The sequence below is a fragment of the Chinchilla lanigera genome, unplaced genomic scaffold (genome assembly GCF_000276665.1).
Source record: "Chinchilla lanigera isolate Chin_1 unplaced genomic scaffold, ChiLan1.0 scaffold00076, whole genome shotgun sequence".
Taxonomy (NCBI): Eukaryota; Metazoa; Chordata; class Mammalia; order Rodentia; family Chinchillidae; genus Chinchilla; species Chinchilla lanigera.
The window spans coordinates 522,013-546,614 of NW_004955477.1; the positions used below are offsets into that span (position 1 = coordinate 522,013).

General features: G+C 46.4%; 1 protein-coding gene across 12 annotated transcripts in view; it reads left to right on the plus strand.

Moving 5' to 3' along the window:
* Tacc2 (transforming, acidic coiled-coil containing protein 2) overlaps positions 1 to 24,602 on the plus strand; it is a 213,111-nt gene that overhangs the window by 183,023 nt on the left and 5,486 nt on the right. For 8 of the 12 annotated variants that reach the window (XM_013503062.1, XM_005401923.2, XM_013503065.1 and 5 more), the window contains 8 exons: positions 5,251 to 5,312; positions 7,329 to 7,444; positions 8,561 to 8,732; positions 9,980 to 10,120; positions 10,970 to 11,059; positions 16,691 to 16,834; positions 17,265 to 17,341; positions 19,691 to 19,734. In XM_013503062.1, coding sequence (XP_013358516.1) covers positions 5,251 to 5,312; positions 7,329 to 7,444; positions 8,561 to 8,732; positions 9,980 to 10,120; positions 10,970 to 11,059; positions 16,691 to 16,834; positions 17,265 to 17,341; positions 19,691 to 19,734 — 846 coding nt within the window. The remainder of the gene's footprint in view (positions 1 to 5,250; positions 5,313 to 7,328; positions 7,445 to 8,560; positions 8,733 to 9,979; positions 10,121 to 10,969; positions 11,060 to 16,690; positions 16,835 to 17,264; positions 17,342 to 19,690; positions 19,735 to 24,602) is intronic. The other 4 variants (XM_013503064.1, XM_013503067.1, XM_013503069.1 and 1 more) reach the window with 2 other exon arrangements.

Sequence of the window (24,602 nt, forward strand, 5' to 3'; positions counted from 1 at the left end):
TGGTACCCACAAGTGCATTTGTGGTGAGACCTAGTTTATAATAGAAGCAGGTGTTTCAGATTTGGGGTTGCTTATTTTCTTTTCATACATTGCTGCCTTCCTTTGTGTGAACATGAAAAGACGGTTCCAATATATACATACTTGGACTTCTTAGCATTTTATTTTCTACAAAGTAGAACTGTTCAGTTAGCTGTCAGGTTGCTCCCCTGGCTTGGAGTTTGGGAGGCCTCAAAGTTACCATCTCACTGTAGTCCAATGATGGTGAAACTTTCAGAGGTTTCAATGATGCAAACAACCCACTGTGGCACGTGTGCCATAGGTTCGCCACCACTGCTCTAGCCTGATACCACAGGCCGTGGGCCCCAGGCTGAGCCTCCCTTCCATTCTTACTTTTCTCTATTTCCACATGTCAGCCATGAGCCTCACCTGAATGAACAGGTTTTCCCTGGGACACACCTTGCTAGGCTATGGCCAGTGCCTGCCCTGTACCCTACTTCCTGTTTCCCACCTTGCCTGTCTTAGCATTTTCCTAGACATCCACTCCCTGCTCTGCTTGCTTCTACTGCTTGTGGGCCAAGGTGGGGCACTTACAACTGCATGGTGAAGATGTGTGTGCTTTTCTTATTTCCCAACTAGACTGCACTTTCTGCAGGCAGGAACTCTGGTACCTATGTGTCCCCTGTGGCACCCTGAACATCAGGGGCTAAAGACAGGTTTGACATAAAGGAAATACAAGGCTGGCAGGTAAACCGCTCAGTGCCAACTCAGTTGATTGGATCTTTGCAACAGGTATCACCTGAATAAGGTGATGGGGAGAAGGTTTATGTCCTAGAAGCGGCAGAGGACATTACGGCCCAAATATTGACCTTGCCATTTGACCATGCCTGTGGTTTTCTACTGGCTCATGTCCCTTGAGGTGTACAAGAAACTTCTAAATATCAGAGAAGATTATTTCAAAACTCATCTAGTCTTGGCATTGTAGATAAGAATAAAATAACATACGAGTTTGGGCTATGTCTGTGGTTTGGTTTTATTAGAAATCAAATACATGGACTTCTTTCCTTAGAAATAAAAATCTCAATATGTTTTAAGTGAATAAGTGCCTCATTCAGTGGTACCATCTATTTGTTCAGCTTTGTCATTGTCCCAAAACAAATGTCTCACAAGCTCAGTGTTCAACAAACACATAAGTGTGTAAGTTTGAAACACACCTCTCTTAAACCTGCCTCAGAGAAGACAGCAAGGAAAGTTTGGGAGTCATGATTATAATTTTGGCTGGTATGGGATTAAAAATCCATCGTTACACTTATAGTTTCAGGAGGTGTTGAACTGTTCCCTCCACCTCTGCAGGATACCCTGGGTTGTGGCCATTGGATGCAGAGCCCTGTATCAGATCATCCCTGTTACTTTCTTTTTTTAATTTTTTTTTTGGTTTTTGGTTTTTTTCTGGTACCGGGAATCAAACTCACGACCTTGCGCTTGCCAGGCAAGGCGCTGTGCCACTGAGCTAAATCCCCAGCTCCATCCCTGTTACTTTCATAAGGTTAATTCAGCAACACCAGACATGTGCATGGGGGTGCTGATGTATTGTCTGAATGAATTAGGATAGGACTGCAGCTGTAATTGGAGACTTTCTTACACAGAAGTCAGTAGCCACAGGGAAATGAAATGTTGAGGAAGAAATAATAATTACTTCATTCTAATACTACTCTGTAGGTGAGAAGAGGAAAACAGTAACTGTCCACGGTTCAGCATGTCCCTTGAAATGGGCTGAGTCTCTTGTATACATGATTTCATTTCCTTCTTCCAGCATTATGGATGTCTGTAGCTCCCTGCTTTACCAATGAAGGAACACAGGCTTGGTGCTGTTAAGCGACTTGCCCAGTGTTGTGGGGCTGATCCATGGCGAACTGGGTCTGTCTGACTTAACGCTGTGCACTTTCCTGCCCCGCTATTTACGTGAGCTCTGACGAGGCTCCCTGCCTTCCTCTGCAGCAGGAGGTGTGAGCTCATTGTGCTTCCCCTTCTGGGTGCCCAAGAGCAGTGTTGAAGAGCTTTGTGTTGTCTTTAATGTTTCAAAAACCCCAGTGAAACTAGTTTAGAAAGATGCCCAGGTGATTACAATAGCACAATTGTGCTCTAATACATCAGCTGTTTGTGGCAACTCCTAAGCTCCACTGTTTAAAAACCGCAGATTGATAGATACAAACACCCAGCCTTGTGTAATCAGTGCCCTCCTCTCAGGCAGTCCTTTCAAACGCATGAGAGGTCCCTTGGGGGTAAGGGACTCTGTAACCTCTGAGAACTCCCTTGTCTCTGGTTTAAGAGGTGCTCATAGAGCAGTTGTTTTGAGATTCACAGGTCTGCATGGCCCTCTGATGGTCACCCAGTTTCCCTGTCTCCCTTTAGCCATATCAGCTTCTTCCCACGTCCCAGCAGAGGCGAGGGTGCCCTTCTTGGGACCTAAGCCATTTATTTGAATGGTGGGCACCATTGCTGTGACACACGGTGTCAGACATTGAGAAGGGGGCCCCTGAGGCTATTGGGAGCTGCTGCCACTTTCCTTTCCAAAGGGCTGTCTTCTTCTCTCCTTATGTCACTTACATGAAACGTTCCAGAAATACTAGCAATGAGCAATAATAGCAGTGAGCAAAATGTAAGAGATCCCAATCTGTTACATTTATAGTACCCATTGTGTGGATTTGATTTTATACTGTTTCATTTTATCCAAAAAATGTGGCACTTTGAACTCCATTTTATAGATGAATCGGTTGTCACAGAGTAGTCAGGTAAGTTGGTTTCTCTGATGTTGGGAATACAGATCCTCTGGCTTCGGATTATGGCTCTTTTCGGTCCTCCAGCAAAGCTCTAGCAACTAGAGTCAGGAAAATGACATTCAGGCTGTCTCACTGTACAGCACCCTGATACAAAATAATTACCAGAAGCAGTCGTTGGACATGAGAGGACCCATTAAAAATCACTTTGGACCTCTTCGGTGTGAAGCAGCCATAAGCTTTAGCAAGTGAGCTTCTCTTGAAGTTGTAAAAAGAATGGCCCACTTGGTGCTGTTGGTATAACCCTCCCTGCTCTGCCACCCGGATCTGGCCATGTGTGAAAAGGAGGCTGAGTTTGAACATGCTTCACCCCATGCTTACCCTGTGAGACTTAGTATTCATAGCAGATGAGTGAGATTCATAAAGTCAGTTTCAATAAGATGTTTCTTTGAGATACAGAGACCGTCCTGATGACAGGAAGAGACATTCATTTTCCTTTCATCCTATCCAGGCTGCTGTGTAAATGATAAATAAAGACCCCATGTGGCTATGGTTGGAAGTGGCAGGGCATCTTCTGGGGGAGCATCTCCACGTGTCTCCATCAGGAGGGTGAAGTTCTCAGCTGGAGGGTGGGCCTTCTAGAGCCAGGCCTGTTACAGATCAGTATTACTGGGGGGAGGGGGACGGCACGGCAGAGAACCCCCTTTTGTACTCTCAGGTGATTTCTCTCAAGGGAAGAATGGGAGACTCTGGACACTGGAGAGAGAAACCCCCTTGGCAGGTTGGAGAGAAGGCAGACAAGTGAGCTCAGTGACCTGAAACTCACCCACCCAGATCCGGCTGTCGGTGGAGTGAGCCAGGCTTTCAGGAGAGTGCTTCGCTGTGGTGAGCTGGCAACCAGAGCCAGGGCCACAGGTCCCTGAAAAATTTCTTGGTGATCCCTTACTTGTTGGGTACACCCTGGGTGCTCTGTGCCATTTAGGGGGTCTTGAGAGATTTAAATGATTTACGATTATTTAAATTATTTAGGATTATGTAATGCTTTGGCAATACCAGTGATAGCTTGGAAGAAGCAGCTTGTTCACTATTATCTTTCCACTTTTAACAGTTTCTAATAGGGTAATAAAATTGTACACTGGGGCCTCATGCATAGAAAATGATAGAGCCAGCAGAGGCCCTAGAAATCACCTTGCCCATCACTCCTTCCCCTTATCCCCATCTGCTTCTGATTTTAAGGTGAAGAGGCTATCAAATCTTCATAAGCCAGTGCTTTTCTAGGTACTAAGTTGGTGCAGGCTTACATGACAGTTGGTGCGCTTTACAGACTGCATCTCAGCAGCATGTGGTTCATGTACTGTCTCTGCATACCTGCAGGTGTAAATATCTGGGAGGGAGATGGCCATTTTGACCATTCATCCCCAAAGCCAGCTTCAGTCCCATTAGCTGGAGGATGTGTCTGCTTTACCAAGGAGATTCAGAACTTCCTGAGAACTTGTCCACATGCTGAGAAGCTTGGGTTTATGACAATTCTTTCAGAATGGTTCATTGTAGAGCTCATTTTTAAAGAAGATGTTTTTGGTGATGCCTTTAGCAATGTGCAGAAAGAATGGAGCTTTCCATTAGAATTGCTGCCTAAATTTATCTTCATTCAAAAAAATTGAGACCTTAAGCGTTATGGATTGCCATTAATATTGTTTGCACAGTGATGTCACCCCATCTTGGATTTCTTATTGAATAGAGGCATCTGGTAGCTCTAGTTTGTGGTTGCTGTCTGGAGAGTCACTTTCGAGTTCACTGTTCACCGTGTTCACTGCCCAGGTCATGTGAGGCATACAGTAAGTTGCATGTGAGGCATAGAATTTGTGTACTAGACAAGGAGTTTTAAGTGGCAGAGCTATGGAACTTGTAGGTACCTGAGGCAAAAAGAGAGGCTTTTAGTCTTCAATAAGTGTCAGGAATTTTCTTTGCAACCTAATGTCACCAATCCATTCAAAATACATCATTTCTCTTCCTAATTGGATTTTAATAATGTTTTCATTTGAAAATTGATTCGGCCTGGCCCTGTAGACACTGGTAGAGATTTAGGAAATGTCCGGGTGATTGCAAAGCCTCTCTTACAAGCCACACTGGAGGAATAGTACTTGTCCTTCTCTTGCTTTGCAGTGGGGCTGGAGCTGAATTTGCAGAGAGGGACAAGTACAGGTCCAGTTCAAAGATGTCATCAGGGAGTGTCCTTCCATGCTGCACACAAGAGTTACAGAATATGGTGCACAGCACTGTCAGATTTGCCCATAGCCAACACTGTTTCACTTCTTTGGACTCCCTCAGATTCCCTAAAGGCGGATTCCCTGCCAGCAAGAAGTGGACTAACTGAAAATAGCTGAGCAGCTGCATCCCAAGGCTTGGGTCAGTGGGCATTCCTCAAATATTCTGTATTTTTTCTCCGACACTAATCTCACTTTGTGTTTCTTTGCAGAGTTAGATTACAGAAACTCCTATGAAATTGAATATATGGAAAAAATTGGCTCCTCCTTACCTGTAAGTTTTTCCTGCTCTGCCCTTTGCTGTGACAGGCAGGAACCTCCTCCCCTACCCATGCAAAGCATCTGTGGGAGCTCAGAGCCCACACTGTTGTCCTCTGTACCCACAGCATCTAGGGGCCCGGTGATGGTGAACTGGGGAGGGCAGCTTGAGGTTCACACTCAGTCCGCATCACATGGTATTTTCAGGTGAAAGGGAGAAGAGGATTAGGCTTCCCGCAGAATTACTTTGCTAGACTCAAGAGAATGGGAGCATCAGAATTTCTTTAAGGGGGAGTGTTTTGTAAGTGTTATTAACTGTTTTCTAAATTACAGTTGACTCTCCATGTCCACAGGTTCAGCGTTAGAACAAAAATAGTCTAAAATAACTACATGTGTCCTGAACATGTAGAGACTTATTTTCTTGTCATTATTTCCTACATAATATATCATAACTTTATATAGCATTTAGATCCTATTAGGTATTGTAAATGATCTAGAGATGATTTAAAGTATATGATAGTATATATGTGGGTCGTACTCAAATACTATGCCATTCTGTATAAGGGGTTTGGATATTTGCAGGGAACCAATCTTGCATGGATATTAAGGGTTCACTATAATGGTTTTAAGCAACTGATCCTTTGGGCAGTAACCACCCCCCCATGTTCATTTTAAGTGCTTATAACAGGCAGCTGTCTTTCCTGGCTTCGTGACTACCGCCCAGGCATTTTGTTCAGGGTGTACCCTCTTGCTGTGCTGTTGTTCAGTGATGGCTTTGGAGATGGGGTATGGGGTAGTACCAGAGAGCTTGCCATGACACTAAATGGTCCTGGACTTGTGACTCTTAGCTTTATCTTTCTATGCACTGTTCATAGATGCAGGGGTTGCTGATTCTAAAGTGCAGTAGACTTGAAAGTTGGGCAGGAAGTGTACCTGTGCCCAGACTGAAATCAGCTTGCCGAGTACAGCACATGGGTTTTATCTTTATCTCTTGCTATATCACTCAAAGAGTGTCTCCTTCACTCAGAGATTGCAACCCAGTTGTTGACACCATATGTATAATACCAAGGGGAAGACATTTTACTACTGAAGTGGAACATTCATGTATTTTGATACTGTTAATTTAATGGGATCAAAACCACCAGAGACCACTTCTTACGCACCACACTTGCTGACCAGGACATCAGCAGGCCTCATGCATGGATTTCATAAGGAGTTTACTTTACCTAGGAGCCACAAGCCATCCAGAGATTTTGAGATAGTGCAGAGGAACAACATGCCCACTGGCCACTGTGATGGGGGCTTCTGTGGTCACCCCAGAATGCAGAGTTCTCTCAGGGTCTCCTCATCACTAAGAAATGCTAGTGCACATACCCTCAGGGGTTTAGTCCTGGTGCCCTACTGTGGCCTGATCCGCCCACTCCCTCACTTGGGTCCATACTGCACACCCCTGTGCACCAGGCCACTGAGCTTTTCTGCTGGCTCTGAACATGCCTGGACCCTTAGAGTCCTTAGCCACTGCCCACACCTTGCTCTCTGCCCAGGCCCTTCTTGCCCATGCTGTGAGAGGAATCCTTGTCCTACCAGACTCAGTCCATTGCTCTGTCCCTCTTTCCAATGCTCCTCCTTAGGTCACCAAGCTGATCTTCCCCACCTGACAGTGGGCAGCCCCAAGCCAGGAGCTTGCCTTAGTCTTCCATTTATCCTCAGTGGCCAGCGCAGTGTCTGAGCCAGAGAAGGTGGCCAGTAAACACTGGTGCCTGAGCAGGGTCAGCAAAGCGACACGTCCAGTTCTTTCTCCCCTTACACACATGGCCACCTGTATCTGGTTGCATATTCCCCGCCATGTCCTTTGCTCCCTCTCTTTACCCATCTTCTGGCCAGGCCCTGCTTTCCTCTTTCTGATCACTTGGAAGTGAAAGCTTTTCTCTGATGAGTTGTTTGATCCCTACTGGACAGTGCTCTGGTTTTCATCTCAGTGGCATGTGCAGGCCAACTGTACCAAGCTGATGCGTGCCTTTGATCCCTGCAGCAGGACGATGACGCTCCGAAGAAACAGGCCTTGTACCTTATGTTTGACGCATCTCAGGAGAGCCCCATCAAGTCTCCTCCAGTCCGGATGTCAGATTCCCCGACGCCGTGTTCAGGGTATGACTTCCATGATGAGAGAGTTAGCAGCCGGGCCAGAGGCCCCAAAGCCTCTGAGCACTATCACAGCGTTATCCTGACTCCATTCCCTTTAGTGTATTCAGACAGCCCAGTTTCAGTCTCTGTCCACCTGGACACAGATCCCTTCCTTGGTTTTGTTACTGGGCTCTTTGTACTAAGGTAAAATCCTTTAACAGCTGACTTGGTCCCCATTGCATCCCCATCTGCACACTTCTTTCTGTCATTTGCCCATTGGTAAAGAGCATGACACACCATTCAGAACCTGGGTCCCCACTTCCATTCCTTGCTGGCTAAGGTGAGTTACTCACCCCCTCCCCTGTGCCTCAGTTTCCCCACTTGTCAAGTGAGAGTAATAGATTGACCTCAGAGGTACTTAAGAAGATAAAAAGAGGCCGTTAGTCTCCAGAGCTTCTCCCAGCTGTGCAGCGGGCACAAGGTACCTGGCTTCCAGAGCAGTGATGTGTGGGAAGCACTTGTCAGAGTTCCCGGTCCCTGTGTAATGCTTGATGAATGGATGTCACCAGTGTGGATGGCAGTGTTTGCATCTGTCAGGATTCATGTTGTGAGAGGTGCAGTGTTTGGGCAAGTATGGATATTGCTTTAAGATTTGGACTGTGCCATCCTTGTCTGCCTGCTCCTTACATTATGCAAGACTCAAAGTTCTTGGTTTGACTTCTCAAACTTACTGAATCTGCCGGGGGCTGAGATGATAATTTTACTACAACAACAGTAGTGCCACCATAGGATGGGTGCTGTGCTGAGTATTGTACACAATACAGCATTTTATTTAATCTTCACAAAGGTACATTTCTGGTACGTTACTTTCCCCAGAGTACACAGCTGAGCAACTGGCTATCAGTTTAACATCAGAGCTTGTGCTCCTTAGCCGGTGGCATCTGTGCTCAGCCCCTCCCTTGTCATTTGGCACTAGGGTGGAGCTGGGCCACACCTTTCCTCTGTCTGCCCAGCTGGGAGGCTACATGCCCATTAAAGACCTGGCCCGTGTCCCTCTGCGGACACAGCCCTGTTGCACTGATTGTGGCTTCCTGGTTGATTCCAGTCAGAGGATGCTAAAGATGCCCTTTGTTTCCTCAGGTCCAGTTTTGAGGAGAGTGAAGCCCTGGTGAATGCTGCAGCAAAAGCCCAGCATCCTGTCCCACGAGGGCTGGCCATCAGCCAAGAGCCACACTTGCAAGTGCCAGAGAAGTCTTCCCAGAAAGACCTGGAGGTCATGGCCTTGGGGACCCCTTCAGAGGCAATTGAAATTGTAAGTGGAGTGAGAGGAACTGGAAATCACTGGGGGTGAGACCAGGGCCAGATGGTGCCGTTACCACCCCCTGGCACTTCTCTGGGGCCTGTCCTGGCTCCCAGGACACCGGAACCAGCTTCTGGGCCCCACATCGTCATGATGGGGGAAAGGCCCTCCATTCCCACCGGGATGGTTTGGCAATTCTTACCTCAATGCTTTTATTTACACGTAGCACTATTTATTTTCCATTTGTCCCCTCTTGGGACTAAATTGTTCCTTCGGCACCATCCTCAGCCAGTACTTTACCTTGATAGTCTTTCTGGCACAGGCAGAGAGTGGTAGAGCAGGGGGCACCCTCCTTTTTGGGATTTAAGTGCTTTGCCTGGGTCTTAGTTATACGAGATTTCTCTGGTTTATAGACCAGGAATTTTACCTCTCCTTTCCTGACCCTCCCAGCACCTTACAAAACCAACAGACCTGAGCCAAAGGCCTCACCCACCCAACCCCCTGCATGTTATTACGTGTGTCCATCAGGCATCTGTGGTCTGCCTGGGGTCTGTGATGCATATGTGAAGGTTTTTCCACATTTAATTTCTTTTATCTCTGACCTAGCAAATCTCCCAGCAGGCTTGAAGGCATTGATTTAGTATGTTACTTTGGTTGTTCTGTATTAGAAGACTTCATTTGTCTGGCAGTTGAATGCTGAGCTGGAGAATAGAAACGTAACAGTGGGCAAAAAGAGGGTTAGACGTGAATCAGTCATCTTGCAAATAAATACCATGAAGGACTCATGGTTCACCTTCTACAAAGTTGGCCCCTGATTTTAAAGTCTACGCAGAGACACTTTGTTTTGTTTAAAATCATTTTTCCATTATTTAGAAAATGACCTTTCCCCAGACCTTATTTCCTTTGATGTTTATACCTGGAGCTGTTTCCTTGATGAGTTTCATTGTGTTTTGAAAAACCGTCAGCTAGCTTACCTCCCACCTATTGGCTAGGGAGAGTGAGGGTGGCTTGTAGGTGGGGAGAGTACTTAAGTCTGTGTTTTGGGGGAGAGGGTTGGGCCTGCCAGGCTTAAGATGTTCATTGTCAGCACATGGGAATTCCTCCTGATGACCCCTGGAGTAGTGGCAGCTAATTGATACTCTCTTTAGTCATAAGGCACAAATGTCCAGCAAATGCATGCATAGTCCTTGTCTAGAATCAATATCACTTTCTGCTCTCCTCTATTTTTCTTCTGTGTCCTCCTTTCTACCGGCCTTCAGACAGCTCCCGAGGGCGCCTTTGCCTCTGCTGATGCCCTCCTCAGCAGGCTGGCCCATCCAGCCTCTTTCTGTGGTGCGCTTGACTATCTGGAACCTGACTTAGCAGAAAAGAACCCCCCAGTATTTGCTCAGAAACTTCAGGTTTGTAGCCCACGTGTGACCTTTGGGAATTTGTCAAAACCTCAGTAGAGAATGAACTCCCAACCCCCAAAGGAACTGAGGCAGTACTTAATGAGGAACTGCCTAGAATGTTCCAGATCAAATATCTTCCCCTCAGACACTGATTTATGTGGTGTACTTTATCCAGGATGCTGAAATTATATAAATTGTGCAATTGCACATTGAACAAACCATTTCTGTTTCAATTTGGAATTTTGGCTAAACAGTCATTATTCAGATGTATTGATAGCCCCGAAGGCAGTTTCTGTGATTTATTCATGGAATCAAAGGTGTTAGGTCACCATTGAGCCAAGCTGTTTATATGTATAGGCAACCTCAGATTCCCATGGAGATGACATCTGGACTCAGTCTTGCATCTGGAACCAAAATGATTATCTACTCTGTGCTTTAAATTTGACAGCTTAATTTGATATCCTAGCCTAGGATGTTTGGGGCACACCAAGAAGGTCTTTTGAGAGATGCACATCCGTTTATGGAAAGTGTTGGCCAACTTTAAGCAAAATGAAAGGAAAGAAATGAAAGAATACAGTACAATAAAAACTTCGACTGTTTCAAAATCACTTCCTATTCCACTGCATAGTACTTCTTGATAGATATTCAAAGGGGCAGTTTTGTAAAAGGAAATTAAACACACTTGTTTCATGATCTGCTGAGGTGATCACTGTGAAAGAGAGCCGAGCGTGTGTTTTTCCCCCCGAGTACCTGTCATGACACATTTATGTGGCACATTCATTTCTGGGATGTGGAAAACATCGCGTCTGTCTTGATGCATTTCCCCTACGGTCTGCTCACACCCCACCCGTCGGGCAGGAGGAGTTAGAGTTTGCCGTCATGCGGATAGAAGCCCTGAAGCTGGCCAGGCAGATTGCCCTGGCTTCCCGCAACCGCCAAGACACCAAGGTACTGGTTTGTCACTGCAGTGCACTGCCTCCTGGAATGCTGTGTGTGCCACCGTGGTCCAGGGATGCTTTGCTAACCATCAGCCGGGCAGGTGTTGTGAGTGTCCCACAAAGTGTGCTTTCCAAAAAACTGAAAGCGTAACTCTTGCATAAACACACATACCTAAGCTCTGCTTAACTCAAGAATGAGAGAACAGACAGATGGTAGTGCTGGCTAAGTGGAGAACAGGAGAAGCTTAAGTATAGAGTAAGGTGGCAAAATTAGATAGAATACTGACTCAGCAAGACTTAAAAATTATTACCTTTGAAGTTTTTTTTTTTTCCTGTAAATATCATTTGTTTCCCTGTGAACAAAAATAATTTGCAACTTTTCTGCTTTCTGCAAATTCACATCTAACTTCACTGAGAATCAGCAGTAATTAGTAAGTGAAAGCAACACCTGCCCTGAGACGTTAGGCAAGATACTGGTGCACAGTCCTCTGTGAAGGGCCGCTTGTCCACATTTCAGGTTTGCAGGGTTTATATCTGGCCTGTGTCACAGCTGCTTGCCTGTCACTTCTGTGCCAGCGCAGCCTCAAGCAATATGCAGATCAGTGGTGTGGTGTCGTGTAGGAAAGTTCTTCTTCCCCCTCCTCCTCCCTCTTTTCTTTCTCCTCTTCTTCTCTCCCTTCTTCTCACTTTTCCTTTTTTTTTTTTTTTTGCCTGTCTGTTTCATCCACGGAGGAGCTCCAGTACTTGGTGCAGGAGCAGGGTTTCCAGCTGCTGCTATGCCCCAAGGGCCCACACATGTGGTCTTTTTGGTTGCAGCCCAAAGAAAGACTCTTCTCAGAGATAGGATGTGGTCACACTGTAGGTGTCCAGACTTGGAATTTGGGGATTCCAGGCAGGGGTAAGAATGTAAATACAGATAAGCGATGTCGTTGTTCTTGTTGCTAAACTATAAAATTGGATTAAGTTTCCGTGAAAATGAGAATTTTAGGAACCATTAAGCAGTGAGGACTCCTCTTAAACACATACACACACACGCTAGGTTTACCTCTTCATATCCTTGTGGAATGGCTTAACAGCAGAGTGAGTTGCCTAAGTTTGGCTACTGTAGGTGCAGTGCTTTCCTGAATAGAAGTTTGATGCACAACTGAGCATATTCTGCTGAGTAGTTTCAGTTGGGATGGAAGTATTTTGGGGTACCCTGCCTCCTTCCTCTAAGAGTATGCCAGAGGTGGTCCTCAGCAAACATGTAAACAGGAGTTGGTGACCTGTCACTTACAACCTATTCTCAGACCATGTGTCCCAATTTTGATTTAGAAAATAATGTCACATGGATCTACTGAGTGTAGGCCTAACCACCTCCTTATGTTTTTCTGAAATGCAGGCTAAAAGGAATAGTCTACTGGGGTAGAACTATCTTGGAGTATAAGGAACATCTTTTTCTACCATAGGAACTTATATCACTTTAGGAAAATACATTATCTGATAACTCTGGCCCATGGAAAGTAGATGTCCTTTCTGTAGCTAGCTAACCTGAGGGGGATCGTTGGACCTGCAGGTAGGTCTCTGTGCGTTCCTTACACATAGATTCTTGATGGCCCCTCACTGTGTCAGAAGAGGCTGATTTATAGACAGAGAAAACCACATCTGGGTATCCAATTAATTTGCTCTTCTTTCTGCTGCTGTATTTCAGCTGCAGGTGACAGCCTTGTCTGGCAGTGTGGACTTAAACTGGTGCTAACACAAAAATGGAAGCATTTGGAATAACGGATATCCTATTGCGAGGATGAGAATCAGCAGGAACAGGGGTGGGGGTGTACCTGGTTGTTTCTTTCTTCTTTTTTTTTTTGGTACCAGGAATCAAACTCAGGACCTTGCACTTTCCAGGCAGGTGCTCATGCCTCTGAGCTATATCCCTGGCCCTCTGGTTGTTTCTTAGAGTACCTTCACCTGTCATTTCGCTTTAGCCTGACAGAGCTGAGTTAGCCTTTGAGGAACTACAGGCTTCCTTTTTCACTAGTCAAAAGTCCTTAGAAATAAGAGGCTCCTAGGAGCTGGGGTGTTGGCCTACAATCTCCCTTTTACTTTCCTCCTACATACTTCTGGCCAAACTTGGTTTCCCCTCCAAGGGGCGAATCTGACCAGGGTTGCTGCATACGCTGCACAGCAGCCCTAGGTTTAGCGTAAATCAGGTCGGACAGAATCGGAATGTCCTGACTATATGGCTTTCCAAAGAGTGCAAAGCACGGGGCCATTGCTATGATTTGCGTGACTTCTGCTTGTGATCTTGGAGCTGTTGGGCTTTCTAGGGACCCTCTCTAAAGACTAAAGGATAAGATTGTACAGCGGAAGCTTCAGAGTGGTAGCACCAGCACCATGGGGAGGAGATGTGGTATGACTTCCTTGTCTGATTCCTCCAAGAGTCCTGGCCTGGACGAGCAGGAACCTGAATTTTACACGAGCTGGAGCAGGACTTGGGTTGAGGGACAGCTTGTATCCTTGGCGAGCAGCCTAGCATTGTGTTCTATTTCTTCGCCAGCCACACCGTCCCATCACCATTTGACAGTGAGATCACAGAAGGACACAGGTCTGAAAGCCATGAGAACAGTCTGGCGAGCAGTAAGAAAGGACTGTCTTGTAGGCCTCAGTTTATCTGCCAGTTTTGAGAACAAATAGTCATCACCTGGAGCTTGTGTTTAAGGACCGGAAGGTTGGTGCCATGTGGCTTAGATACCCTCTGAATACCTGTCCACACTCCATGGACTTAGTTTTATTCTGCCATGGCCACTGGCTACTCATGGCTCTGGTCTTCACCCCAAGTGGCCTCTCCCACATGGCACTCCAAGCCTTGGATCTGCACTTACTTCCTCCACAGTTGGCCTCTGACTGCTCTGGGACAGAGATCCTGGTACTGCCCAAGCCCCCAAGGTCTTTGGACAGGAAAGACCACAAGGAGCACTGAGTCAGGGTGAGTGAGAGGATATCCCCCACTGCAAGGCCAGCAGGAGGGTCCAGTCTCTGTAAGGCGTGCCGATATGAAGAGGTCGTGGTGGACCAAGGATTCTCGCAGGGCCCAAGACTTCAGGAGTAGATGAGAGTTGAAATTGCTTGCAAACACCCTTGCCTTCTGGCCTGTGGCCATTTTTACATTTCAGTGTGTGATTCTAGTAGCTTTTTTGGGCCTCTTTAAAGTAGCAAGTAGAAAATTATGTGAGAAACAAAGCTCAGCCTAAAAATATCTGATCCTAAAATACCCGTGAGAGACAAACCTTTTACTTGCATTTGAACACATTTCTTGGCTGTAAGGAGAAACCAGACTGTGTATGATGAATTTCATTAATATGTGGATACTTGATTAGAACATTAATTCAAATGGGTCTCGAAGTCATTTGTTCCTTTACTGAAAACACCAGGTGGCCGCAGTGAAACGTGAGCATAAATCACTGTATAGGGTAGTATCCCTTTGCATTTGCTTAGAAAGATCATTGTTTTATTCATTTCCCATTCATTTCCTTGTTTTAAAAAGCTTAAAGATGATTAATTCTTTCATTGGTGATAATTGCCTCCTGCCCAGTATGGTAAAGTTAGTTTTAATTAAATTAATTTTCCCTAACACTTAAGGGAGCCAGTCTATTTTGGGTCAGAGATGAATATCGTTTTGAGAAACGTTTACACTAAATCTCTCAGATCCTCAATTTCTTTGTCTTCAGAAGGACCAGTTGAGTTTGATGGCTCTAATACTCTTTGCATTTTAAAATTGTCTAATTTTTTAAAAGAACACATTTTAAAGTAATGAGAACAGTTTGTTTTTTTCTTTTTAAGTCTTTTTCAGGATTATGAACTTTCTCCTAAGTACAGGTACTGAGTGTTGATATAATTTCCAGGTACTAGGAATAATTTTCCGTTACTTTTGAGAAGTTTCTCCGTAACAGATAGAATTGTGGAAACCATTTCAGATAGCAGTGATGAGCCCATCCATACAGAACCTTGTGGTCTGGGGCTGCCTTTGCTTCCGACAGCCCAGCCTTCCTACTGCCTGTGATTAGTCACTTGTGCTGTGGTCGGGTGTCCTGTTAACAGAGGTGTCTTGAGGACTGGAGGTTAAGCAGGTCCTGGCACCCCATTTGACATGTGAGTCTGTGGGATCCGGTTGCCTGGGGCTGTGTGCTCCCAGCCCCGACCAGCTGATCGTGTGGTACCACTTCAGGGGAAGCCCAGGGACTGACAGCCAGGTGGGGTCAGTGAACCCAAGGCAGCAGGAGTTCTTCCCGGACAGCCTAGATGATGGATGTTGCATGTATACAACTAACGAGCCCTAACTGAGTAATCTCCAGTCCTATCCATTAAACTTGCACCTGAGCTTTCTAAGCTGTTTCCTTTCATAAGGGCCTTCCCTATCCCTGGTGCTGTAGTAAGGTAAGCACAGTGGTTCTTGTGATCGCAGAGACATTTTGCTTGTGTGCCTTCTGTCTACCCCTTCTGTTTGCTGCTGGTTCTGTAATCCTACCTGCTGCATTTTATCAGTCTGTATCCTCTGTCCCCAAATCTTTCTCCACTAAACCTTGGTGTTCTGTTCACCACTCAATTTATCCTCATAATTTCCCAAGGAAGGAGCAGTCCCCATTCTGCCTGTTAGACCACTATCACGTCCCATTGAAATGGATATGTAACCAGGGGGCAGGTCACCTTGGCAGCTGGGAGCACCATGAGGTTAATGAATAGGACTGAGAGTGCAATTGGTTTGTTTCTGTTGTGGTAGAAGTAGGCTGACAAACCTGGCCAAGTTGATTGATGATGCTCCTAACACTGCTTTTCAATTCTGCTGCAAATTGCTGGGCGTTTTGTGCTAAGAATAATCATAGTCTGCTCCTGACCTCTCTGAGGTTAGTATCTGTCACCTGCAGGAGGCTAGAATGCCTCACCGCAGTGTCTGTTGAGTGGGGTGGGGGTCATACCGCTTGTTGCAGATCTAATCAGCAAATGTGGATATGTTGATTGACCCAGTTTTCAGTTTTCCCACTGATGTAACAGTTTTAATGGCAACGTAACTGTATCCAGACATTATTGCTTATTGAAGTTGACAACTACAGTGGGCCTGAAGTTTTGTGTGAATCACAGCCTTTCAAATGGATCTTTTCAAACAAATGGCCTCCTAAATTGAAATGTGGCCAGTCTTACAACAGCGATTAAATCTGTGGTTATTCAAAGCTAGGCAAATATAGACTAGAATTCAGTATCATTCACCAGCAAACTTTTCATTGGGAAGTGGAGCCTGCAGGATCATAACCTTGGTCTTTATGCACAATACCTAAGTGGCTCGGTGTCTGATAAATGGCAGCGATAAGCTGGCTGCAGACACACTTGACACCAAGGGCTCTGAGTTGCCAAGGCTTCTCCACTCTCAGCGCCTCCATCTGCCTGCACAGGTAGATTGTTGGAGTTCCCTCAATTGTACCTGCCATTGCCCCATTCATTAGTCTTTGCATTTTCGCATACTTTGGATGTTTTTTGTTTCAAAACCGTGCAATTGAGGATGAGTGCAGCTCGCAGCAAGATGAGTACAGCCCTCTTTGTTATGTGGCGGATGTTAACTGGAGTGTTTTTGTTTTTACTTTTGTTTTTTAAATGAAAACTCATTCCACAGAGAGAGGCCGCTCACCCACCAGATGTCTCCATCTCCAAAACAGCCCTGTACTCCCGCATCGGGACTTCCGAGGTGGAAAAGCCTCCAGGCCTTCTGTTCCAGCAGCCGGACCTGGACTCTGCACTCCAGGTTGCCAGAGCTGAGGTACTGTGGCATGTGCTGTGGGAGAGATGATGCCTGTCACTTGTAAATGTGTGTATATATAACCACAAAGTGTGTGTGTACAGCCAATAAAGTGTTATGTACAGCCACAAATCCATGTCTTCGGAGACAGACTTTCTCCTCTGGATATTGCAGACATAGATGGGTGGCACTTGGTGGAGGGGTGTGATCTAGACCGCACGTTAACAGACACATGTGGCTTTGTTTAGTGTGTAACAGAAAGCATACACCTTCCCCGTGGGCATTATGAAAGTCTGATCTCTAGTCTGTTTCTGTCTCTTGCTCTGTAAGTCTCAGAATGTAATTAGGGCTTGGTCTAGAAAGTTTTAACATATTTATTTGATATCTCCTTGATTTGGTCAAATTGGAATTCACTCATTTGGAGTTCACCTTTCTCTCCCTCTGATACTAGGTCATCACCAAGGAGAGAGAGGTCTCAGAGTGGAAAGATAAATATGAAGAGAGCCGGCGGGAAGTGATGGAAATGAGGTCAGTCTTGGGACTCAGCCTTCCTGGTGCCTGGGGGTGCTGACCTGTGGCCTGGTAATAGCTGGTACTGATGGGCTCCCCACATAGTATCTTTGGTTGGAGAAGTCCTCTTTTCTTCATTTTGCAAGGGTCATATTTTTTTATGACAGTAAATCAATGTTATTAAGACAGCCTGCACATTGGCAAAGGAATGCAGTATGATAAATACATGTGTATATGATGAAAATTCTTCTCTCCACCAGCCTCCGGTTCCACCATGCAACTTGCCCCTGAATGATGTATTTTCATTTGTTCTATAATAGAAGTAAATAGCCAGCATGTAATACATAGCACCTTTAACTGCAATGCTGAGTGCCACTAGAGTGTCTAAATCCATTACATTCATGGCTACCATTTGGGGTAGCAAGCAGACTTTCTGTGTAACCACATCGTGTTTCTTAGGTCACAGTAGAATCTTCCTGAAAATCCATATGTTTCTGTTCTTTCCACTGATGCTTTTGTCCTAGCCCATGGGAGGCTAACCAAGCATGGTTTTCTGCATCCAAACTGGATCCTTGCAGCTGCATTATTTTTCAGCCTTTAAAAAAGATCTCTTTTGTGGGGAAGTAAGAAGTAGTAAGTGGCTCTCGTTTTTTCACCTGCTGGCAAAAAACAGGACATACCAAGAAGGCCCCTCTGCTCCCCTGGGGGCCCCAGAGGCGCTGTTCACTAACTGATAGGGTAGGATTTCAGATGTCACTAGCTGCTGCAGTAGCACTGGCATTTGATGGCCCCTGCAGCCTCTGGAGCCAGACCAGGTAAAAAATCATGCTGTTTCCTAGTTGCTTTGGGTTGGTACTTAACTCTGTGCCTCACCTTTGTCATCTAAGCATGCGAGTCAGTAACTGCCTCAAAACTTAGAGCATAAGACCTGTGAACTGAGGCTCCACAGTCTGACACCTGGGTTACTTCTTATCTCTGTCACGTTGAAGCCTTGGGATCCTGGAGAAGTTTCTGGGTCTACATGTCCCTGCATCCTCATCAGTGATGCCAGACACTGTGAGAGTACCATCTCTAGGGGTCTCTGGGAAGATAAGCCAAAAATACAGTGTACTAAAGCACTTTTAGATCCATGCTAGCCACACCATTCTAAAAGGACACAAGCCTGCCTTATAGTTCTGTGATTCTTGGATGCAGGGTTTTGCTTAATCTCAGAAAACACAGGAGTCCTGATGTGTAGGACTGAGAAAGGACGGGCTCCGTCATGGGAACCTTTCTTGTTGTGGATCTGTTTAAGTTGAGGTATTGATCTTGGAATGAAAGTCAAGAAGCCAGGGACAGATGCCCAACAGGTATGAAGCCTTCAGACCGCAAAATGTCTCTGCTTTCATTGTCTTTTAACCTTACTGACTTCCCCCCAAGAGCCTCAGATCAGACTCAAGGGTCAGTCTTTACCAGGTAGTAAGGGAGCCCCCAGCTCCGAATTCAGAGCCACATACCTGCGTGATGCAGATCAGCAGGGACTAGGCCACCTAGCCCTGAGTCTTTGTGGTCTTTTGTCCTTTGGGTCCTGGATCTTTGGGCTTTAGCATGTGTTGGTTCTCTCGGGGAAACCGTCACTGGATAATGCAAATGAAACTCTGCAACCTTTCCCGAGGTTTCTTGCAGAAAATTGACTTTGGAGCGAGGGCTCCTCACACCATGCTGCTTCCGCTTGGGGGTAGCTAAAAAGTAGGTTTCTAAATAGAGACTGTAGGTTTCCGTGCAGCTGCTGTTTGTTTAGACTCCCCGAGAAGTGCTCCTTTAGAACAATCCCCTGCTGCAAAAGCACAAGTGAGTAAGAAGTGGCTTCAGGCCTTAAGGAGCTTCTCCTCCAGTGGAGAAGACGGGGCTCATGTGCTGTGAGGCCAGACATGGGAGGCTTTGGCAGAGCATGCAGAGGAAATGCTAGAACGAAGGAGGAAACACTGGAGGAGAGAGCATTGGAGAAGGACCTTGAGTAACACTGTGAGTGGTGGAGGTGGAGAGGGGATGTGAACATGGACAAGGGCGTGGAGGTGAGAAAGCCGGAGTCACAAGAAATCATTTGTTCTCATTGAACTGCCATGTTCCTGAGATGGCCGGAAGGCAGTGAGATGGCTGGGGGAGATAGGTCCTGGTCGAAGAAAGCTTCAGTCGTTGGATTGAAGGTTTGGTGTGGTGGGCAGTGGAGGGACTGAAGGGTTTGTGTGGGGGAAGCACTGTGTTTAGAAGCTCTTGGGGGTGTGCAGGGACAGTGCAGTGTGCGGGGTGTCACACTGTTTGCATCCAGCTCCTAGGCTTCTGTGACTGAGTAAACCCTGATCCAACATGCCTTCGTGTCTCTTCCAGGAAGATCGTGGCTGAGTATGAGAAGACAATCGCACAGATGATAGGTAAGTGGCCTGGCTGGGTTGCTCCTACCTGCCCGGAGGTTTCCTAACTGGGGGAGGCCTTCAAGGGTGGAGGCCTCTGAGAGCATGAAGTCCTCAGGAGGACCAAGAACAGCTTGGCAAGTGGCTCTGCTTCAGGGTGGAACACCCGTCCGGATGTGGCTGGGCATTCCTAATGCCTGTGAGGAACACGGTGGCCACCTCCATAGGCCACAAAAGAACTGTCCACCTCATGGGAAAAGAGAATGAAGTTTGCTCCTGGGTTGTTTGGGACTTTAACTTTTGCTTGTGGGAGGAAATAGGAATCAAATTCCTAAATCCTATTTTAGTTTGGACTCAAGTGACAAAATTCTCCCACTCAACTATTATACAGGGGTCTAGGGCCAGGATAGTGGAGCCTCTGGCGTTTGCCTATCCCCTGTCCTTCCTTCTGTGACTGTCCAGAACCCTGCCAACCAATACCAGTGCTCTTTCTTCCTGAGATTGGACACTGCCTCAAAATCAGTCTTCACAAAGCACCCAGGCTGCTAGCACTGACAAATTGCTTTGGCCCTTGATAAAAGGCGGCCTCGGGTTACAAGTTACAACTGGGCTTTTATTTTCTTTTCTACTTTATCTTCTTTTTCTTTTTACATAATGAGAAAAGATCTTACAGAAGCACCAAGCCCAAGCTTTTGCAATAATGATCATTGTTCAGAAGTGATATTATGACTTGGGTCGTGATTGGTGATTGGTGATGGTGGGTCGTGATGGTGATTATGCATTTATTTTTGTAGCTATTTAGGTTTAGGTTCATCATGATAAGATTTTAAAATATCTTTTCCCCCTAAGGGTAAATGGAGTAAAAACTCCAAGTTCCTGCAAACCACCATTGATATGTTTGAGTTTGCAAATAAGCCCTCTCTCAAACATTTGGATTTGTAAGTCACATCCCACCTCTAGCTTGTCCCAGAATAAATAGTAACCTCAGTGAATTGGCCATTGAGTGCTTTCCAAAGGAGTTTTTTCGTTTTTGTTTTTGTTTTGGTGTATTGGAGATTGAACTGGGGGTCCCTCATTGAGCTAAACCTCTAGCTCTTTATTTTAAATTTGAGACAGTGTCACCAAATTGCCCAAGCTACCTTGAATTTGGAATCCTCTGCCTCAGCCTCCAGAATAGCTGGAATCATAGGCATGCACAGTTGCAGCAGGCATCGAAGAGCTTTAATTATAGTTTATTATAACCAAGGCCATTTCACCTGAGCTCCAGAAGAGACCACTTGGTTGTGTCAGTCTCACTGTGCTTTCTATCAAATGCAGTGTGTTAAATTGGTTTAAGAATTTGTGAACACGTATGGGTGAGACAAAAACATTTTAAAACCCTGGGAATTGAACTGCTGATAAAAGTGGTCAGGGCAATGAAGGACTTACAATAATACCTTGGTCCATGAGCACTTCTGTTTGCAAAGAATTAGGTTCCCAAACAAGTGTGTGGCAGAATTTTGCTTCCATTTAAAAACTCCACATGGGTGACAAACGTGACCACAGCCACCCCCTCATGCACACAAATGCAGCCATCTTCCCCAAATTGTAAAACAAATTAAGTTTGTAAACCAAGGCACCACTGCACATCTTCCAATGTGAAATGTCTGCCAAAGTGAGCAAACCTTTGGCCTCCTGGAGGTTTGGGACACGAGAGCATCAGTCAGACCTGCCACAGCTCATCTGGAAACATCTGAGATAGACAGTTGTAATTTTCCCCTTGTGATTATGCGCGTACAGATGTTCGACTGAAGATTGAAGGGCGTGAGCTTTGCTCTTGAGAGAAGGCTGCCCACAGCCAGCTTTTCCTGGTTAGCTGGCAAATTTGGTACAAGCAGACTCTTGATAACTCAAACATGTGAGTTTAGCACAAGTGGCTGGTCCCTGTGTGGTGGAAAGGTCACTAGACTTTGAGGCTTTCCGCACAGAATATTTGCAGCTGGGATGAGAGCAGCTAGCGTGTGTTCAGTCTGAAGTGATGTAAAGAGTGTGCACAATACAGTTCCAGCGTGGTCCTGCAGAGAACGACAGCTTTCCCTTTCCTCTGACTCCGGGGATTATGGCCGCATATGCCACCTCTCCCCCAGGGACACCTGGTATGTTTGGCCAAAGGTTGCCCCTCCAAGAGCTGTAGATTCAGCCCCTTTAAGCAATTTCCTATACCTTCGGGGTGGCTCTGAGAGGACCCCCCGCCCCAGAGCCTAGCTGGGAGTAGCGTGGTCACTCAGCGTGATCTCTCTGTGTGTCTGTTCCCCATCCTCACTCATTATTCCCTTTGTTATCCACTTTTCCAGAGCGTTTCTCACCGGCAAGGTGGCACATGCATGGTTGGCATCCTTTAGTGACTGTTACAGATCATTGGTTAAAGCTGCCATATACTTCAAGGTCCTCATATTCCCATAGAAGACAGCAGGGGCCTGAGGCCAGACTGGGACTGGTTGTAGCTGTGATTGGTCACGCCTTTCTGGGCAGGTGTGCAGCACTCCCATGAGCCTCATCTGGGTTTCATATTTTCGTTCCCCAGTTATACCCACCTAACCAGCATCAGTTGGGGCAGGGGGTAAACAACAGTTCAGGACCAGCGTGAGCATAAACATTGTGAAGTTGACACGAGTGCAGCCCACCCAGCTAGCTCTGTCTGCTTCTGTGGCTCCCGTACAGCTTTCACAGATGGCTCTCCACACGTGTGACATTGATCCAGCCATCATTGTTCCTTCTCATCAGATATGTCTTATCCAATGCAAGTACTGGCTGTTTAGAATTTGGAAAAAGAAAAAAAAAAAGAGTTGTGTGCCTTCTGCATTCCAGGTTGTGCAATTGATTTTTTTCTGCTTTCCTAACAACTGCCCTGATTATCTGTTTTGCTTCCATTTTCTGTTGCTTCTTGCCCTTTGCTTGCAAAACAAACAGGCAAGCCTGGTAAGTAAATGCTTTTCCCCTAATTTTCCCCATTGCAACCCCGTTTGTGTTTTGTTTTTCTATTTTTGTTGTTTTTGCTTTGGTGTATTCGCTGCATTCTCCACATAATTTAATAATGTTTTGCTGAAAAAGCCTTCAAAGGCATTGTTCTGCTGTCCGGTGCAGCACATTGCTGGTCTCAGGCTGACTTCCTGATTTGAAGAACCTAACTGCATTGGTCATGTATAAAAAGATTTGCACACCGCTCTCATCGCTTCAGTCTCCTGGGAAGTGGGCAGTTCTATTTTTAAAAGGGTTAGATGGGGAGGAAAGGAAACCTGAGGCAGGAGACGTCTTGGATCCAGGAAATCAGATGGATTCCGTTTGATAAATGGCTCCTTTCCCCTTGCTGGGGGAATTGTATACATGGCGGTGGCATCTCAGCCCAGAGTGTGCTGGGAACGAAGGAAGCTCCTAAAATGCAACAAAAACAAGCATTTGGCTACTGATAAAACATGGAAATGCCCTTTTCGAGGAGAACGGGTGGAGCAAGCGGATTGCTGACGATTCTGTTAGACCCCTCTCAACCCTACGAGTCACTGTAGCCCACTGTCGCACAGATTCACGGGAAACTCACGGGCTTCACTGTGGACTGGTGCCGTTGATAAGGGGTCACTGCTACCAGACTCTCTTGGTGTTGTGGGTTTTGTATATAGTCTCATTTGATCTTCCCCCAGTGAGACAGAAATAGTGTTATCCCTGATTTCAGGGGAAGAGGACTGGGGATATAGCTCAGCAGCACAGCACCTACCTGGCAAGTGCAAGGTCGTGAGTTCGATTCCCCATACCAAAAAAAACTTAGTTTCAGGTGAAGAGACTGAGATATGGAGTTAAAACCCCTATCCAAGGTCACACAGCTGGGTAGCATCAGAGCCAGGTTCAAACCTGGGCAATTAGATTTCGGAACCTCTTGGCCATTGCCCTGTATGGCTCCAGAATGCTGGTAGTAAAAGCACGAAGAGCTTTTTGACCACAGAGGCAGTGATGGAGGCCATCAGGCATCTTCTTGGCCAGTGGTCCCCAGGCCACCAGCATCTGCATCACGAGGAGGTTGTTCCTGGTGCAGATTCCTGGTCCCAGCCAGTGGGGGTGTGAGGCACAGTCTGTGCACAGGCTCCCCAGCTGCCTGGAATGCACGCTCACACGTGACAGCCGCCTGGGTTTGGAAGTGAGGCCCTGGGTCCCGAGCAGTCAGAACCTTCGAGCCCTTTCACGTTAGGGATCAGGTCCATTCAGGTTGTGGCCCTACCATAGCACACAGGGAGATAACAAGATGTCCATCTACCAGGGAAAAGCTCCCAGACCAGACCTTCCTGCTGTTACACGAGTTGTGTCTTTCCGAGTCTGTCATCATGGGAACCCTACGTAAAAATGTGGTCATAATCAGGGCTTTGCGTTTGGGTTCTGCTGCTTCCTCAGTGAACCGTGACTCCATTTCACCTTCTGTAAAATGAAGACAAGAAACTGTCCACCGGGGTTACTCTGAGGTTCACCTGTTCATTCATTGCATGGAGTGTGTGGAGGCATCAGCTGGGCAGAGACATTCTTCATGCCTAGGATAGAGCAGTGGGCAAAACAAACGTTCCAGCAAACAGACAAAACACCAGACTCTGGTGCCGGCCCCTGAAGAGCGTGTGTACAGTGGGAGGTGGGCAGCCAGCACACACACTGACCCAGGCACACGAGCATACACACGCATGCATGCATGCCAGCATATACACACCTGTGCATGTGCGTGCCTGGTATAATACAGAGGGGCTGCTGGTCCCGAGAGGAGAATAAGGAACTGCGGAATGTTAGAGGGAGCATGTTCTACACCCACCTGAGGGGACAGGGGACAGGGGACCAGAGTCCTGAGGGAATGGAGGGAGGCGGGGTAGCTCCTGGGCCTG